The sequence below is a fragment of the Bos mutus genome, chromosome 16 (genome assembly GCF_027580195.1).
Source record: "Bos mutus isolate GX-2022 chromosome 16, NWIPB_WYAK_1.1, whole genome shotgun sequence".
Lineage (NCBI taxonomy): Eukaryota > Metazoa > Chordata > Mammalia > Artiodactyla > Bovidae > Bos > Bos mutus.
Window position 1 is genome coordinate 65,139,005 of NC_091632.1, and position 19,987 is coordinate 65,158,991.

General features: G+C 37.5%; 1 protein-coding gene across 2 annotated transcripts in view; it reads left to right on the top strand.

Annotated features, from left to right (window-relative positions):
* GPATCH2 (G-patch domain containing 2) overlaps window positions 1–19,987 on the top strand; it is a 197,993-nt gene that overhangs the window by 111,719 nt on the left and 66,287 nt on the right. For both annotated transcript variants that reach the window (XM_005910052.3, XM_070385510.1), the window contains exon 6: window positions 2,506–2,573. In XM_005910052.3, the coding sequence (XP_005910114.1) occupies window positions 2,506–2,573 (68 nt within the window). The remainder of the gene's footprint in view (window positions 1–2,505; window positions 2,574–19,987) is intronic.

The window sequence follows — 19,987 nt, forward strand, 5'->3', positions numbered from 1 at the left end:
TTCCCCTTCTATTTGCCATGAAGTGATGGGACCGGCTATCATATTCTTAGTTTTTTTAATTGAGTTTTAAGCCAGTTTTTTCACTCTCCTTCATCACCCTCATCAAGACGTTCTTTAGCTCCTCTTTGCTTTCTGCTATTAGAGTGGTATTGTCTGCACATCTAAGGTTGTTATTTCTCCTGGCAATCTTTATTCTGCCTTGTAATTCATCCAGCCCAGCATTTCGCATAATGTGCTCTGTGTATAAGTTAAATAAACAGAGTGACAGTAAACAGCTTTGTCGTACTCCCTTCTCAATCTCTCTCACCTTTTTGGTAAAGGTGTCTAATACCTAAAGTAGCAAAAGATTCTCATTATTAGAACATTTTACTCCTGAGTCAGACCGGTGTCATTGACCTGAAAAGACTATATATAGATCTCAGTGTTTGTTTCATTTAAAAAAATTCTAAATTATGCCTATTTGAATATCTTTAAAAGTAAAACCAAAATTGACTTGAAATAATGAAATGGGATATTTACATCTTGTTAAAAAGGGGGGCTATGTACTAGGTAAATATGTAGACTCATTTAAATATCTACATTTGCTATTATAAATCTTCTGTGAGTTGTTTACAGCAATTGAATTGTGCTCATAGTTTCTACATATGATTTCTGAGAAATATATAGTATGATTATTTCTGACTAGATTGAAAGCTTACATTTGTATTGTGGTATAAATTAGTTATAAATTCTGTTTTATTGTATTCAGTTGCATTGTTTTTCATTGGGCAATTTATCACATGGGTGTATGTGAAATTCTTTCATTTATTAAATTTCAGATTATGTATCTCAAGCCAGAGCAAGACTTAAACATTTTTCCATAAGTATAGCTGCAGGTAAACAAACAATTTTAGCCCTGAAAATAGCTTCTGCTTCTGTCAACATGTTGTTTATTTTTTCTCTGAGATAAAAAGTTCAGTTTTCTGATATTTGTACCAAGATAAAGTCAGTAAACAAGATTAATATAGTGTGGAAAAGGTTGTCAGCAGCCCTGGCAAAGGAAATAAGTTGCCTGTACATAGAACATACTGTAAACTGAATAAAAGTGTCAGGTCCACCCTGAGATAATGTGATCATGAACCTCTAACAAAGCATGACATAGGCACAGTCGGCTTTTCTCATAGCCACGGTGTAGAAAATGGATTACTGTATTCCAGGGTTACCCACTGGAGTAGCATGAAAACCTCATTCTGAGATGAATGCAGGATGTAGTCCTGGAGTTGAGCCACATGTTTACCTGTGGTGCTCAAACCATAGGGTTATTAATGTCATCATCTGTGCACATTTGCAGTATTTGCAATTCTTGGAATTTCAGTGTGTGCTGGCATCCTTGTTACCCGAGTGAAAGAAGATGAAATACATTTTTGAAAATGTTCATTTCTTTTCAGAGGCATTTGTTGCCTCATCGTGCCTTTCTGGATTCTGTATGTTAAGTGGCACTCCTGTAATTATAGAGGGTTTTGTTTTTATTTTTTAATATGATGAAGCATAACGTAAAGCCTTAAGTTGTAACTTTATCTCTTGTCAGCTGTGGTTGTGGATTCTTTCTTGCATGATGCTATGTTTATGTCCCTGCTGAGAACCCTCGATTAGACAGAAAAGTGTGACATTTTCTTGGCAAATGGGAATAGCTTGCATTATCAAAAAAGTTGAACCTTTAATTCTTTATCAGGTTTTTACTTTGATTTAGAAATAAAGGCATAAAATCTTTTCTCTTAAATGAAATTATTGTTCTATGTAAATACACAGATAATTCCTAACTTTATGGGAAAATGATAAAAAGGACTATTCACTGCTCCCTCAATTTAAATTTTTGTATGCATTTTTTACACACAGTTGATTTATAATGTTGCATTAGTTACAAGTGTACAGCAAAGTGATTCAGTTATATATATTTGTATGTATATATTCTTTTTCATTGTAACTTATTACAAGATAATAAATATCTTTTCCTGTGCTGTACAGCAGATCCTGTTGCTCATCTGTTTTATGTAGAGGAGTATGTACATATTAATTTGTATGCATTTAAGTGTGTGCATTATAATACATGTTATTTACATTTAAGAATTAAATACAAAGATGTTGTTCCTAGCAAATACCATCTTCTCAACACTAATTAAGTAAACCTCTTTTTTTTACATACAATTAAATATATTTGCATTTGTGTAGTATTTGGAAATGAGACTCAGTGGTCTAGTTCTTCAGAAAGTTGTTTTTTTCTATTATAAAGATACTTTTTAAATAGTCGTAAAATTCTAGCAGAGGAACTATGCCAGACTGAAAGAAGTAGTTCATTCTTACCAGGAATTTAATTATACTTTTGGTCCATGCAGTTGTGTCTTAGATTTTGAGAACTGTTACATTCTGCATTTTAGAGTGGATGTCTTCAAATGAAAACATCCCTATTATTCACTGCCTTTTTACAGACTCACCTGTGACTGGTTTTGGTTTTAAATCTCCTTTCAGGTGACAACTCCTGGCCCAGTCAGTAACAAGAGAATGGTTCACTTTTCTCCAGATTCTCATCACCACGAGTGAGTGTGCACTGTATAATCTTGTTGGACTATTCTGCATCTTTTTGGGGGGGAAATTGGTAACTATTGCTAGTAAAGACGGTTTAATTTAAATACACCTTGAAAAAGAGTAAATATCATCTGCCAATAACAGTAGTCTAATAGAACAATTTAAATGAAACCCATGGCAGAAATTTAAAGAAAGGTTTTTAAATACTGTCTGTCTTTTACTTGTGATAAAATTTGAAATTCATTTGTTATTGAAATTCATAGATTATCTTAAAGCATTTACACTTTCATTACATTAAGTAGCATCAGGCTCTCACTTCCTTCCTCCCACAGTCCTTTCTAAAGTATTGAAATGAAGAGTGAGTGATTCTTTCTCTCATTAATTCTGTACCCTCTGCTCCTGTCCAACATGAGCTGTGAAGGACCCAGAATGTATTTTTCATTTAACAACAAAAAGAAGAGACTAATTTACTAGATAATTGAAAAAAAAGTAAAGCTTTGGCTTAGTGAGTTTGGACATGAATTTGAGCAAACTCTGGGAGATACCACAGCACAAGTATCCTGATGTGCTACAGTCCATGGGGTCTCAAAGAGTTGGACTCAACTTAGCGACTGAACAACAGCAAATTAGTGAGTTATGGGGTGGCTTTCTAGGTGCTGATTCTGTTTCTAAATACATCTTTGTTGGAAAACCTTAAATAAGTTGTATATTTTGTCCCAATACCCTATTGTCTCCCATGAAGCTGGTTGAACTTGAGAAAGGCCATTAAAGTATGGAGTGATATGAATTAATTATTGAATGAATTTTTTTCTGGAAAACAATTATATTAGTACCCACTAGATCCTATTTTTTTAAATCTACTTTTGTAAAATGGGAGTATAATTGCTTTATAATATTGTATTAGTTTCTGCTGTACAACAGTGTGAATCAGCTACATGTACACATATATCCCCTCCCTCTTAAATTTATTTACTTATATAAGACATAAATTATTTGTTCATATGTAGCTTAGTTTATAAATTTTGTTAATATAATTTATGTGAGATAGGATTATTTATATAAATTATTTTTATATATTTATTTTTGTAGCTTACAATATCACAATCTTCCCTTTTAATAGCTTATCTTATTCATTTTTTATTATCCTATAAGACCTTCTCTATTTTTTTCCCTCAAACAGAAAAGAAAAATGGATAAAGCATTTGTATGTTTTCATCTCAGTCTTTGTTCTGATACAAAACCGATACTCAAGAAAATAGATCTGGAGCTATATTTAAGTCAAAAATTACATTTGATAAAAATGTTCAATGCTCTGAGGGCAAACGATCTCTTTATCACCATCATAGCCTGGTACTAGTTACTGAATGAGTGAAGACATGGAAGTTTGTATTTAAAATAGGACAAACTTGGTAATGTCAGTCGAGTGTTTCATCTCAAATTAGCAGGTCTGACCCTCATTTGTAATACCCTGACATCCTTCCACACCCATCTCCCAGTGGTTCTCAATCAATTAAAAAAGAGTTTCTGGGGATGGCACTTAGATGCCACTGTTTTCAGAGTTTCCCAGGTCATCCCAGGGTGTTTCATTACCATTCTCTCAGTGCTCAGGATAATGTCAGTCAATGACTAAAGTGGTCTACAATGGTCATTGTACTACCTTGCACTCTACATGCTACTAGTCCACTTTATTTTAGTAATCTCGTCTGACCTCCTCTTTTCCATATCCTGCTCCATTATTTTAACTAAAACTCCATTATATTGTATACGTATCTTTCTGCCTCTGTCCTCTCACTATTTCAGTACACACTACTTACTTCTGCTACTTAACTGCAGTTCTGATCCTTTTATTCCCCTATGAAAACTTCCAGTATTCTTCTTGACAGCAGAGAAACCTTAGCATCTGATTAAACACCTTCCACATTATGGCTCCAGTTTCCCGTCAGCTTGTTCCATTGCCTCTCCCTCGGAACACCCGCGTTCTGGCCGTCTGCCTCTGTTCCCTGAATATAACGTACTCTGCTTCACTGGCTTCTATAGCCACTGACTTTCTTCCCATATCTGTCAAAACCTTATTTGTTATTCAAGGCTGTTTGAAAAACCATTTATTTATAAGATGTACTAGGCACAAGTAACAGAAAATGAAATTAACATTAGCTCAAACCAAAAGGTTTTTTTTTCCCCTCTCACATGAAAAGTTAGGAGGAAGAAGGTTCTAGAGTTTGCCACTAGCCATAAAGATATTATCAGGGGCCAGACTGTTTCTCTTTTTCTGTTTCATCATCTGTATTAGTGTACTATTAGGGGTATTGTATCAAAAGGCCACAAACTGGTGGCCTAGAAAACAAATGTATTGCCTCATAGTTATTTTCTTTTTCCATACTTTTTATTCTGTGGCAGAATAACATTCCTCTTGTGTTCTTGTACTCTCCCTTTAATTTTTTATATTTAAAAGTTTTTTTTCATTGACGTATAGGTAACACACAGTGATGTATTGGTTTCAGTTACTGAAGAGGCTATCTTCTCCCATTGTAAGCTCTCACCTCCTTTGTCATAGATTAAGCACCCGTGTAAGTGTGGGTTCATTTCTGGGCTCTCTGCTCTGTTCCCTTGATTTGTGTAACTGTTTCTGTACTGTACTGTTTTGATTACTATAGCTTTGTAGTATAGTTTGAAATCAGGGAGCGTGAAACCTCAAGGTTTGCTCTTTCTTCCTTAAGAGGGCTTTGACTGCCTCACATTTCTGAAGGCTGGACGTTCACAATCGAAGTGTCAGTGGGATTGGCTCCTTCCAAGGGAACTGAAGGAGAATCTCTCCCTTGTTCCCCCTTGGCTTGTGGTTGACTGGCAACCTTTGTCCTTCCCTGACTTTTGCTGCATCGCCCCAGCCTGTGCCTCCAGCTTCCCACAGCCTTTTGCCTGTACCTGTATCTGTGTCTGACTTTCTGCTTTTTGTAATGACACAGATACAGATATATAACAGCATTTTATAAGGTTGTATTGAATTAGGGCCTACCCTAGTGACCTCATCTTAACTTGATTATCTCTGAAAAGACCTGATCTCAAAATAAGATCATGCGTTTTTTTGTACTAGGGGTTAGGACTCCAACATATCTTTCAGGGGCATGCATTTCAACATAGCATCTTCCTGGTCTTTTTCTCTTACATACATATTTACTGCCTCATAGTCTCAAGATGATTCCACATATCATGTCTACATTCAAGATAGGAAGAAGAGGAAAGACCAGGCCAAGCAGCTTTCCTCAAGAAGCAAAATTTCAAAATCACTCACCCACCTTCCCTTAATTCTCATTGGCCAGAACTGGGTTACTAGGTCACCTAGTAACCTAGTAAAAACTGCAAGGGAGTTTAGGAATATAGATATCTAGCAGAGGTTTAAATCAGGCATGATAGGTTACTTGAGTATGGCACATGAAAAAATGAAAGTCTTAGTTGCTTACTCATGTCCAACTCTTTGGGACCCCATGAACTGTACCCCACCAGGCTTCTCTGTCCATGGAATTCTCTGTATTCTAGAGTAGGTATCCATTCTCTTCTCCAAGGGATTTTCCTGACCCAGGAATCGAACCCAGGTCTCCTGCATTGCAGGCAGATTCTTTCCCATCTGAGCCACCAGGAAGCCCCCTAACAAAGTAAGGATTAGAAGAGGAAACTATCTGTTGCGTAGAGCTAACAAAATGTGTCATATTTAGCTCATTGACTTTTTTAACACACACTCTTCCTTCCATGCATACATACCATGTGAAATGCCTTTCTTGCCTTTTCCAAAGAAGACCACTTCAAAGTCTCATCCAGTTACTTATCTATCTCAAAACCTCATCGAAGTCCTCCAAGTGACATGAAATTTCAATCAGATCTGGCTATGGCTCCTTGTAGTATGTGGTATGTAGTATAAATTAAAGATGCCTGCATACAAAATATAGAATTGCAGAAAATACAGGGTACTTCACAAAAGTTCTGATTTACTGAAGAAAGCACTCAGTACTCAGTTTTTGCCACAACACAGACATCCAGTTTGGCAAACAGTCCTGATTTGCTTTCTTGGAGGACTTCCTTGTATTTATACTGTAAGATCACAGCTGATCTGTCCATTGCAGGAGATGCCCTTTAAGGATGCTACACAGTTTTTGCAATACATTTCTCTTTTCCTTTTCAGCTTTAATGAGGTATAATTTACAAATAAAAACTTGCAAAATATTTAAAATGTACATCATGATAATTATACGTACATACACACACATTGTAAAAGAATTCCCACCATCAAACTAATCTATCCCAGTTCACATATTTACTTTTTTCTTTTTCCTGGTGAGAACATTTAAGATCTATCTCCTGACTTCCCATCATACAATATTAATTATAGTTGCCATCAGTGTACATTAGCTCCTCGGGCTTTATTCATCTATAACGAAAGTTTGTGCCCTTCTATCAGCCTCTCCCTATTTCCTCCACCCCACTCCTCACCCCAGCCCCTATCAACCACCATTCTAGTCTGTTTCTACAAGTTCAACTTTTTTTTTTTAAGATTCCATAAATAAATGATATCATGCACCATTTATATTTGTCTGTCTGGCTCATTGTACTGAGCACAATGCCCTCCAGGTTCATCCATGTGATCATAAATGGAATTATTTCCTTTGGTTGTTTCCATGTCTTGGCGATTGTAAATAATGCTACAGTGAATATGAAGGTGCTTATATCTTTTCAAGTTAGTGGGAAAAAACAAATTTATAAAGCTAATGATTTTGCTTCCTTTGGATAAATACACAGAAATGGTACTACTGGATGGTATAGTAGTTCTATTTTTTAATTTTTTGAGGAACATTTATATTATTTTCCATAGTGACAGTGCCAGTTTGCATTACCACTGTCAATATAAAAGGGTCTGCTTTTCTCCACATCATCACCAGCATTTGTTTTTCTTGTCTTTCTGATCATAGCATCTTAACAAGTGTGAGATGTTCTTATTATGGTTTTGACCTACAGTCCCCTGATGATTTGGAGAAGGCACTGGCACCCCACTCCAGTACTCTTGCCTGGCAAATCCCATGGACAGAGGAGCCTGGTAGGCTGCAGTCCATGGGGTCGCAAAGAGTCGGACACGACTGAGCGACTTCACTTTCACTTTTCACTTTCATGCATTGGAGAAGGAAATGGCAACCCACTCCAGTGTTCTTGCCTGGAGAATCCCAGGGATGGGGGAGCCTGGTGGGCTGCCGTCTATGGGGTCTCACAGAGTCGGACACGACTGAAGCGACTTAGGAGCAGCAGCCGAAGCCCCTGATGATTAGTGATGTTGAACACCTTTTCGTGTACCCATTGGTCATTTGTTTGTCTTATTTGGAAAAAACATCCATTCAAATTCTTTGCCCATTTTTTAATTGTGTAATTTGGGTTTTTTTTGCTACTAAGTTGTATGACTTCCCTGTGTTGTGTATCTTGGATATTAACCTTTTATCAGATGTGAAAGTGAAGTGGAAGTGTTAGTTGCTCAGTCATGTTTGACTCTTTGCCATCTCATGGACTGTAGCCTACCAGGCTCCTCTGTCCATGGGATTCTCTAGGCAAGAGTAGTGGAGTGGTTTGCCATTCTCTTCTCCAGGGGATTTTCCCAACCCAGGGATCGAACCTGGGTCTCCTGCATTGCAGGCAGATTCCTTACCGTCTGAGCCACCAGAGAAGCCCATTATCAAATATATGATTGCAAATATTTTCTCCCATTCAGTAGGCTGCCTTTTCATTTTGCTGATGCTCCCTTTGCTGTCATCGAAGCTTTTTAGTTAGATGTAATCCCACTAGTTTATTTTTACTTTTGTTGCCTTTTCTTTTGGGGTTAAATTTAAAAAAAATCATCGCCAAGACCAGTGTCAAGGAGATTACCCCCCTACGTTTTCTTTCAGAAATCTTAGGATTTAAGTTTTATGTTAAAGTCTTTAATCCATTTTGAGTGTTTTTTGTGTATGGTGTAAGATAGAGGCCCTGTTTCATTCTTTTGCAGACGGCTGTCAGTTTTCCTAGCACCACTTATTATAGAGACAGTCCCTTTTTCTTTGCATATTCTTAGCTTCTTGTCATAAATAACTTGACTATATATTCATGAATTTATTTCTAGGCTCTCTGTTCCATTGATCTATGTGTCTGTTTTTAACCACTATCATACTGTTTTGATTGCTGTAATTTTTTGCAAATATATATATATATATATATATATTCAGTTTGTATAGTTTGAAAATAGTTTCAAATCAGGATGTGTGATAGCTTCAACTTTGTTCTTCTTTATCAAGATTACTTTGTATATTTAGGGTTTTTTGTGGTTCCACAAATATTTTAGGATTTTTTTTTCTTCCTATGAAAAATGCCATTTGAATTTTTATGATTCCCTTCAATCTGTGGACTGTATGGATATCTGTGCATAGTATAGATATTTTAGCAGTATTAATTGTTCCCCCTCATGAATACAAAATCTCTTTCCATATATTTGTGTCTTCTTCCATTTCTTCCATCAATGTTTTATTTTATTTTTTTTCATATGTGGCCACATGACTTATTTTTTTAAGTTAATTTTTTTTAACTTTACATAATTGTATTAGTTTTGCCAAATATCAAAATGATTTATAGTTTTGGGTGTATAGAAGTTTCACCTCTTTGGTTAAATTTATTCCTAAATGTTTTACTCTTTTTGATGCTGTTGTATATGGGATTGTTTTCATAGCTTTTTTCTCTGATACTTTGTTGTTAGTGTATCCAAACACAGCCAATTTAATTTATGTACACTGATTTTGTGTCCTGTAACTTTACTGAACTTGTTCATTTGTTCTACTAGCTTTTTGGTGGAGTCTTTAGGATATTCTATATATAGTATCAAGTCATCTGCAAAGACAATTTTACTTCTTCTTTTCTGATATGGATGCTTTTACTTTTTTTTTCTTGCCTGATTTCTCTGTCTAGGATCTCCTATATGTGTTAAATAGAAGTGGCAAGAGTAGTAGGCATTCTTGTCTTTTTCCTAATCTTAGAGGCAAAACTTTCAGCTTTTTACCATTGACTGTGATGTTAGCTTTGGACTTATCATATATGGTCTTTACCATGTTGCAGTACATTCCTTCTATTTGTTGAGTATTTTTATCATTAAAAGATGTTGAATTTTATCATATGTTTTTTCTGCATCTATTAAGATAATCATGACTTTTATTCTTCATTTTGTTAATTTGATGTATCACATTTATTGATTCAGTTCAGTTCAGTTCAGTCGCTCAGTTGTGTCTGACTCTTTGCGACCCCATGAATCGCAGCACTCCAGGCCTCCCTGTCCATCACCAACTCCCGGAGTTCACCCAGACTCACGTCCATCAAGTCAGTGATGCCATCCAACCATCTCATCCTCTGTCGTCCCCTTCTCCTCCTGCCCCCGATCCCTCCCAGCATCAGAGTCTTTTCCAATGAGTCAACTCTTCGCATGAGGTAGCCAAAGTACTGGAGTTTCAGCTTTAGCATCATTCCTTCCAAAAAAATCCCAGGGCTGATCTCCTTCAAAATGGACTGGTTGGATCTCCTTGCAGTCCCAGGGACTCTCAAGAGTCTTCTCCAACACCACAGTTCAAAAGCATCAATTCTTCGGTGCTCAGCCTTCTTCACAGTCCAACTTTCACATCCATACATGACCACAGGAAAAACCATAGCCTTGACTAGACAGACCTTTGTTGGCAAAGTAATGTCTCTGCTTTTGAACATGCTATCTAGGTTGGTCATAACTTTCCTTCCAAGGAGTAAGCGTCTTTTAATTTCATGGCTGCAGTCACCATCTGCAGTGATTTTGGAGCCCAAAAAAATAAAAGTCTGACACTGTTTCCACTGTTTCCCCATCTATTTCCCACAGTTGTTAATTTTTTTGGATGGTTTTTGACTACTGTTCAATCTCCTCCCTAGTTATTAATCTTTTCTAATTTTCTGTTTTTTCATGATTTCAGTTTGGTAAATTGTGTGTTTCTAGGAATTTTTTCCATTCTTCTAGGTTATCTGATTTGTTGGAGTACAATTGGTTACAGTATTTTCTTATGATCCTTATGTATTTTCTTATGATCCAGTATTTGTTGTGTGATCAGTTCTAATGGCTCCTCTTTCATTTCTGATTTTACTTATTTGATGCTTATTGATGATAGCTTTCTAATCAAATTTTAATGTTTAGAATTATCAAAATATATTTACGTTTGTTCAGTTGTGTACCAATGAGACTAGTCTCGTGTAGGAGATGCTCTTGGTTGTCTCACAAATCTTTGTGATTAGCCAAGCCACCATCTTTGTTCTCGGTGGCTCCTAGTAATTGAGGGTGTGCCAAGATCATCAGTGTCCAAAAGGGAAGGATTACAGGCAGCACCTCAGATACAGGCTGATTATAAGCCAGACTCTCAGTCAGCAACTGGGAAAGTATGTAGCTAAGCCCCTTCCGTGGAAAAACAAAAATGGATGTTTTGCCTGCTCCCTCTGCACTCATCTTGAGGGGACACTGTTTTGCCTGCTCCCTCAGCACTGATCTTGAGGGGACACTGTTTTGCCATAAGTGGACATGGTTCCTGTGCCTGTTTAAAAACTGCTTCTTTGTTTGCTGTAGTCCTGTGGACCAGTGAATGCAAGCTCCATTGGCTGACAAAACCAGGAAATCCAGGGGTCTGTCTCTCGGGTGGCAAGTACAAAAGCAGGGCACCAGACCTGTGTACAAATTCCTCCTAAAGAAGTGCTGGCAGCCTGTTTATATTTTGCAGCGAGCAGGAGTGAGAAGGCAGAGGAAGTGCCCACCACGCCCTGAACTCTGAGGAGGCTCACAGATGCATGCTAAATTACACTGTAGAACCTCAGACAGCAGCTTGTAAAGTGTGCAGTCAGAACTGTTCCAGGAAAAGATTGGAAGATGGACATTTCTGCTCCCTGTGGGCTAAGCCTTGAGGGATAGCCACAGCGAGTGCTCACGTGACCATTAAGAACTGCTTCTTTCTGCTACACACCTTTGACTCTCAGAACTGGATGCTTTGGGTGGGAGTCTTAAAATTGCCTCTCTTCCACCTTAGAAAAAAAAAAGATGCCCTCTCAGTTCTAATTTTATTTTGGCACATTGCCCTGAGGTTTAAAATCCTCTTGGGTTCCAAACAGGGGGTCATTCATATTGTACTGATATTGATGTTGACAGATTAAATCAAATGACTAAGTCACAAAGCTTAATGCAATTTAACTAGATAGTTTCTAATTCTTTGTTTTCAGCATCTGGTAGATGATTTAAAATACCCCTGAATCTTGAAGTCATTGTGTGATATTTTTAGGCATAAAACTCTGAAGGAGTTCAATAATCAAGTGATGGTTTTAACCAAATTCCTTTTATTTTATTTCCATTTACCAATTTGTGTGAACAAGGTTTCTGAGCACTCAAGGTATTAAAAATACAAATAGAATTGATGCCAAAGTAATATTCATCAATGGGTACATGAATTAATTTGGGAAAAAGCTTATTAATGATAGTTTTCTAATAAAATTTTATTTTTATTTTTAGTATTATCAAAATATACTTATGTTGGTTTGTATGTTTGGTTAATTGTATAAATGATAACTTTTTCAGATCTTAAGTAATTGATGGTTATCAACTAACAGCAATTATTATTAGCTTGCTATAAACTTCTTAAAATTTTTGTTCCAGTATTATAATCACAAATCTTTAAGAAAATGTTATAAGCGTGTATGTGTATATATGTGTATGTATGTGTATATATATGTAAATATGTATGTGTGTGTGTATATATATATATATATACACACACACACACACAAGTGTGTGTGTGTGTATTCCCTGAAGAGGGGAATGGCTACCCACTCCGGTATTCTTCCTTGGAGAATTCCATTGACAGAGAAGCCTGGCAGGCTACAGTATGTACGATTGCAAAGAGTCGGACACAGCTGAGCACGCAAAAGTGTCAGGTACGACTTAGAAGTTGAGCACTCAGGCAAATATATATGTGTGTGTGTTGCAGAATACTATGATAGGGTAACTAAGAAAAAGCTTTTAAGAATAAAATTATATTACATTAGGATACACTTCTGTGAGGGAGTGAAGTGGAAATTCAAGGAATTGCAGGAGAAAATTAAACCATGTAAAATTTTCAACTTTTAAAGAAATGCCTTTCCTAGTATCTTTTTTTAATGGATTGATGGCTGGTATAAAAAGCACAGTGATATTTAGATTCCAATGTATATATTCAAAGAGTGGTGCAATTATTTGACTTTAAAATATCAATATATATATGTAATATAAAATGAGTCCTTTACAAATATTTAGATTACAGTGAAAATTTTAGATGTCTGCATAAAATATGCAAGCAGAAGATATTTTCATAACTGTTTCAGGCACTATGTGCTCAAAAATGGTTGGAGATCACTCTTTTGAAGACCCCTGTCAGGAAAAAATAACGAAATACCCTACAAATAATGGTTTAAACAGGTAGCTGTTTAGTATACTGACATAATCAGAAATCTAGAATTAGAACATTCTAGAGCTATTGAGGAGGCCATAACAGTATCTGCTACAATATCCTTCAAGAAATGTTTTTTTTTCCCCTCAAATTCCCACCAGCAATTCTCAGCACCTTCTCTATTCTGCCTTTAGGTCTTTATTTCTACTGGATTATAATATTTGTTACATTATTTTCTAGACTGTAGTTATTATATGCATATAATTCCTTTAACGGAGCATGAATTTGCTAAGGATAGAAGCTTTTTCTTTTTCTTAAATTTCTCAAAATATACAACACAACGCACATATCGATAGTCATCGGCTCAGGACTTCCCTGGTGGTCCAGTGGTTAAGAATCCACCTTCCAACGGCAGGGGTCACAGGTTCAATCCCTGATCAAGGAACTAAGATCCCACATGTGGTAGAGCATCTAAGCCTGCACACCCCAGCTAGAGAGAGCCCATGTACCACGGTGAAAGATCTCACATGATGCAACAAAGATACCATGTGCAGCAGCTAGGACCCAGTGCAGCCCAGACCCAGTGCAGCCAAATAAGTAATAAATTAATTAAAAACTCATTGGCTCTGCGATCAAGGTTATCAAGTTCCACTACTGCCTAGTAATAAAGAGACAACCCCAGTTCCCTTCCTGATGCTTGCACAGGGCATAGGGAAGGCGTAGATGAACTGTGGTTTTGTGTAATCCTACTGCACTCTCCTCAGAGCTGTAGTAACCACCTGAAAATAGTCAGTTAAAATCACCTTTAGAAGCTTCTTACTGGATAGTAGGCGATAATTACGACTCAGTTGATGACTCCTCTAAGTCGGTATTTGTTTTGTTTTGGAAGATGAACTACAAAAAAAGAATCTGATATATGAATCTCAAATTTTTTACTTCATAGAATTTCAACAATTTTATTTTTAATAAATGTGGGGAAGTATTTTACAGGTTCTACTGCAATAGCATTTGGGAATTTTCAGTACCAGTGATTGCATAGTTAATAAAGTTTGGTGTGGGGGACTTTGGAAGTGTCAAATCTAAGAACCAGAGCTGCTGAGCTAGGGAAGAGAAAGGGATAGTTTTTTAGGGTTTTTTTTTTTTTTTTTGAGTATATTTGCTTTACAATGTTTTGTTAGTTTCTTCTGTATAGCAAAGTGAGTCAGCTATACGTATACATTCATCCCTTGCTTTTTCGGATTTCTTTCCCATTTAGATCACCACAGAGCACTGAGGAGAGTTCCCCGGTTATGCAGCAGGTTCTCACTAGTCATCTATTTTATACATAGTAGTGTATGGTTTTAAAGTAATAGAACAGTCCCCAGCATGGGACTCAGTGTGGAATAACTCACCTCACTGGAAGTTTTCAGTGCAGTATATGAGAATAGTGGAGCTAAGTCATTAAAATTTGAATAGTTTCCAGAAAGATATTTTACAAAATTTCAGGTATAAAATAAGATTACTTGTAGAAATCTGATGAACAGCCAACTTTGCTGCACTCATGTTAGATTATGGAGCCTTGGTTTTAAAGGTAAACTCACATGTGCTCTGTACAGATATTAAAGAGCCTCGGAGAGTGTCATAACTATAAAACTGTTATTATTTTCACTATACTACTTGTTTTGTGTGCTATGCTTAGTTGCTCAGTCGTGTCCAACTCTTTGTGACCCTCTGCCAGGCTCCTCTGTCCATGGGGATTCTCCAGGCAAGAATACTAGGGTGAGTTACCGTGCCCTCCTCCAGGGGATCTTCCCAACCGAGGGATCAAACCCAGGTCTCCCACATTGCAGACAGGTTCTTTACCATCTGAGCCACCAGGGAAGCCCATACTACTTGTTTTATATTCCATCTAATCATTGTTTCCGTGGAACATGTACTTCTGTGTTGAAAGTCCAGTTGTTAGTAATATACGATGATGTGTGTGTGTTCATTCTCTCGGTAATGTCTGATTCTCTGCAACCCCATGGACTGTAGTCCACCAGGTTCCTCTGTCCATGGAATTCTTCAGGCAAGAATTTTGGAGTGGGTTGCCATTTCCTCCTCCAGGGGATCTTCCCGACCCTGGGATCGAACCCATGTCTCCCGTGTCTCCTGCATTGCAGGCAGATTCTTCACTGCTGAGCCATCGAGGAAGCCAATGATATATGATAAGTTTCTTTTAATTAAAAATATAATGCAGACAAATGAAATATTCATTAAAATAACTATGGAGAGGTACACAAAATGTGACAAGAATCTCAGTCTGACTAAAGGAGAGAAATTAGTCTCTAATGTCTGATTAAAAATAACATGCTAACTTTTGAAATTCACATTTAATTATTGGGCTGACTTTTTGAAGATACAAGTATAAAAATCTGCAAAATAAAAATCATTTTATGACTACCTAGTTTTAAAAAATATTAAACGTATCAAACGGATTACTTTTTATTCACTCCATTTTCCTTTATATACTGACTGTAAGTGGTCCAGAATTTTTTTCTTTCCAATATTTTTCTAATTATTTATGAGATACTTGTTTTTAAATTGAGTAAATATAATTTATTAATTGATTTTTACATTGATACTTAAATTTTGCATTTATTTCATTTGAAAGTCTAGGAAATTTATGTGAGAAATTGTGTGTAAATCCAAACTTACTTTAAATGCACACAAGTAACTGCTTACAATCGTATGATAAATTCCTTTGTAAAGCAGATATTCACCCTTTATTTTATCTTCTGTGTAAATATCGAGTTTGCTTAATGTAAGATTTGCCCAGATTAAAGGTTAGGGTCATTGGGAATCCATTAACATACATTTACAGTTTGTAATTTAGCATCTATGTCTCTATGGCGAAGATAGCTTCAACTTTAGATTGTGATAAATAAAACAGACTGGATCAATTCCTCTTCTGATTTGCTGTGATTCCCTTGGAATCTTGCTATGTCAAGGACATTCTTAAGTGAAACTGGCTTTTTTTTTTTTGGCCCTTGCAAGTTCATTGGAGTGAGGAATGCAAAGACCTCTAGTTCAGTATTCTGGGGACCTCCTCTCTCCAAACCAAGACCAGACTTCTCTCTGCCGCCCAGGGCTGCATAGAATACACTTTGAAGACAACATTTTGAAAATCACAGGCAGAGATAGAACCAAAAGCACCAAATTTCACGTGTCATCCTAGGTCACGTGTGACGGTGCTGCAGAACTCCCTGTCAGTGTCTTCTACACTGACACATGTGCCTTGGTCTTTTGGCATCCTCAGTTATAGTTGCTACGAGGATGTAGTTCTTACGTGCTCTGTGGCTTCTTCTTAATACTCTCTCTTCTCACCTTTATTTTTATTTCCATTTCTTGACCCTATTAAAGGGTATTGAGTTAGGAGTTTGACTGACATTTCTTCTTCCCCATTCCTCTCTCTCCTCTCCTAAAGTCGCTCAGTCGTGTCCAACTCTTTGCGACCCCATGGAATGTAGGCTACCAGGCTCCTCTCAGTCCATGGGATTTTCCAGGAGTGGGTTGCCATTTCCTTCTCCAGGGGATCTTCCTGACCCAGGGATCGAACCCAGGTCTCCCACATTGTAGGCAGATGCTTTGCTGTCAGAGCTACCAGGGAAGCCCTTCCTAAACACCCCTAAACATAAATAAGTTATACACTTATTCATACTTCAGAGTCTCTTCAGTACAATACTGATGGTTCACAGGGAAGATGTTCATTGTAAATTATATACACTTCCAAAGCTAGTTCAAATTTTCGATGATAACCTGTTTATACTAGTGCTATCCTACAGAACTTTCTGCAGTAATGGAAATGTTCTGTATCTGCACTGCTGATTATGGTAGCCACTAAACATGTGTGTCTAGAGCACTTGAAATGTGGCTAGTACAACTGAGGAACCTAATTTTTCATATTAACTTAAATAGCCATATATGGCTAGTATCCATATTGTTGTTGTTTAGTCACTAAATCACTTCCAACTCTTTTGCAACTGCTCCTCTGTTCATGGGATTTCCCAGGCAAGGATACTGGAGTGGTTTGCATTTCCTCCTCCAGGGGAGTCTTCTTGACCCAAGAATCGAACCCAAGTCTCCTGCATTGGCAAGCAGATTCTTTACCACTGAGCCACCTGGGGAGTCCCAGTATCCATATTAGAGAGCACAAATTTAGACCATGATGTGTACACAGCACACTAAGCATAAAATTATGCTGCTGAGTCAAAAAATAGAAGCTCTATATAAAAATAAAAATCTGTATTATAAACTGCTGTAGCTCTTTCCTTCTGAAAAGTACATGTTTAGGAGAAGAGAATTTGAAGTTGTTTTTGTCCTTTTGCATAGGTGTAATATTATTTGACTTCTCACAAAATGCTATACATTTCTGCTACTTGTAGTTCAGTCCCATAGGTGGGGGCAAGGGATTAAATGAGAAAGAATTAGTGTGGAACTCTGCATCTGCAGAGATTTTAGTTCAAAAAACCTTGTTCCCTAAAGATTTATTATCTACTTCTTACTTAAAAGGAAAACAAAAAACCAAACCCCCCTTCTACTCCACAGTTACCGACTGCATTGCTCTACTAAAAAGAAGGCTGTAGAGAGGGCTCCGTAGGTGATGGCTATTCCCATTATCAACGGGGTGGTGGTTGTTGTTCAGTCGCTTAGTTGTGTCCAGTTCTTTGTGACCCTGTGGACTGCAGCACACCAGGCCCCCCTGTCTCTCAGCATGGTAGGTGAGGCTTAAATGAAGTCACGTGTACCAGGCTTAGTTCTTAGGCATCCCCCAAAGGCATCCATGTCCCAGAGGGAGAAGAGAGCCCAGAAACCACAGTTAGCCCCTCGGAATCTTGAGAACAGACAGACAGTGCAGCCCTGTCTCAGCCTGACCACCCAGGGCAGTCGATCAGTTTCATTCTTTTTGTGCCCCTTCCTCCCAGATGTGTCTTTCACTGTTAACCCCCTCGTAAGTCTCCTTGGGAATCTTGGCTCTGGTGAAGTAAGCTCCTCTATAACATCTTCCTCTTTCATGCCCTTCATTTCCTCTGCTGTCTTTATATAAATCTGACTCTTTGGCTTTCAAGGACACTGTTTCCTCTATATTTCCTGTTTTGCTTATGTTTTCACTAAAAAATTAAGGAACTTTTATGTTTCATGAGGACATTAATAAAGATCAAAAAAGGAAACAGAACAAAAGAGATAGACTTCCCCTCCCCAAATTGTAATAACTGAAGGCAATGAAGGAGAATGGTGGTTAAGAATATAGGGTGTGCAAGGAAACCAGAATTGAAAGAGACACGTGTACCCCAAGGTTCATCGCAGCACTGTTTACAATAGCTAGGACATGCAAGCTACCTAGATGTCCATTGGCAGATGAATGGATAAGGAAGCTGTGGTCCATATACACAATGGAATATTGCTCAGCTATTAAAAAGTACACATTTGAGTCAGTTCTAATGAGGTGGATGAAACTGGAGCCTATTATACAGAGTGAAGTAAGTCAGAAAGAGAAACACCAAGATAGTCTATTAACACATATATATGGAATTTAGAAAGATGGTAACAACAATCCTATACCCAAGGCAGCAAAAGAGACACAGATGTAAGGAACAGGCTTTTGGACTCTGTGGGAGAAGGCGAAGGTGGGATGATTTGAGAGAATAGCATTAAGCATGTATATTACCATATGTAAAATAGATGACCAGTGCAAGTTTGACGCATGAAGCAGGGCCCTCAAAGCCGGTGCTCTGGGACAACCCAGAGAGATGGGTCGGGAGGGCAGTGGAAGGGGGGTTCAGGATGAGGGGACATGTGTGCACCCGTGGCTGATTCATGTCAGTATATGGCAAAAATCATTATAATATTGTAATTATCCTCCAATTAAAATAATTAAGAAAAAAAAGAATACAGGGTGTGGAATTGGACAGACTTAGTCCCAGTCTTGACTCCAGCCAGCTCTGTGGCCTTGAATAGCACTACAACTCTTCCATAAGGTTGTGAGGTTTGAATGAGTTAATCTTTGTATGACCATTAGCTTGGTTCCCCGTACATATCTGACATTTATTATGCTATTTTCTTATCACAGCCTGGTCTTCTTCCAACTCTTCTCTTTTCTTGTGCTCACTGTCCTCATACTGTAATAAAGATTGCATTCCAAAACGCCTCCACTTTCTGCATCGTCCTCCTTGAGGCTCCCTCTTCTTTCATATTTATTCTCTATCCTTTATTATATCATCTCCAGTCTCCTCACTGTGTATGCGTTTTCTATGCTGCTTAACAAATTACCCCCAACTTAGTGACTCAAAGAATACCCATTTACTGGCTCACAGTTCTCTTGAGTACTGTAATCAAGACTCTATGTGTTGACAGAACAGTATACAAATAAATCAACGTAAGAGAATAGAGGACCCAGCAATAGACCCACTCTAACAGCAGTATGCTCGACTGATTCTTTAAAAAGGATAAAATCAATTCAATGGAGGAAGAAAAGCTTTTCATCAAAATTTAAAATTTTGTTCTGTAAAGCACCCTATTAATAAGATGAAAATATAAGCCACGCACTGGGAGAAAGTATTTGCAAATCACACATCTGAAAAAGGCAGAGCTCAGCTGGATGCCCTGCTCGGTGTCTGATAAGGCTGAAGTCACAGCATGCATCAGCTATGTTGTCATTTAGAGGCTTTTTTTTTTTTTTTTTTAATTTTTATTTTATTTTTAAACTTTACATAATTGTATTAGTTTTGCCAAATATCAAAATGAATCCACCACAGGTATACATGTGTTCCCCATCCTGAACCCTCCTCCTCCTCCCTCCCCCTCCCCATACCATCCCTCTGGGTCGTCCCAGTGCACTAGCCCCAAGCGTCCAGTATCGTGCATCGAACCTGGACTGGCATCTCGTTTCCTACATGATATTTTACATGTTTCAATGCTATTCTCCCTAATCTTCCCAC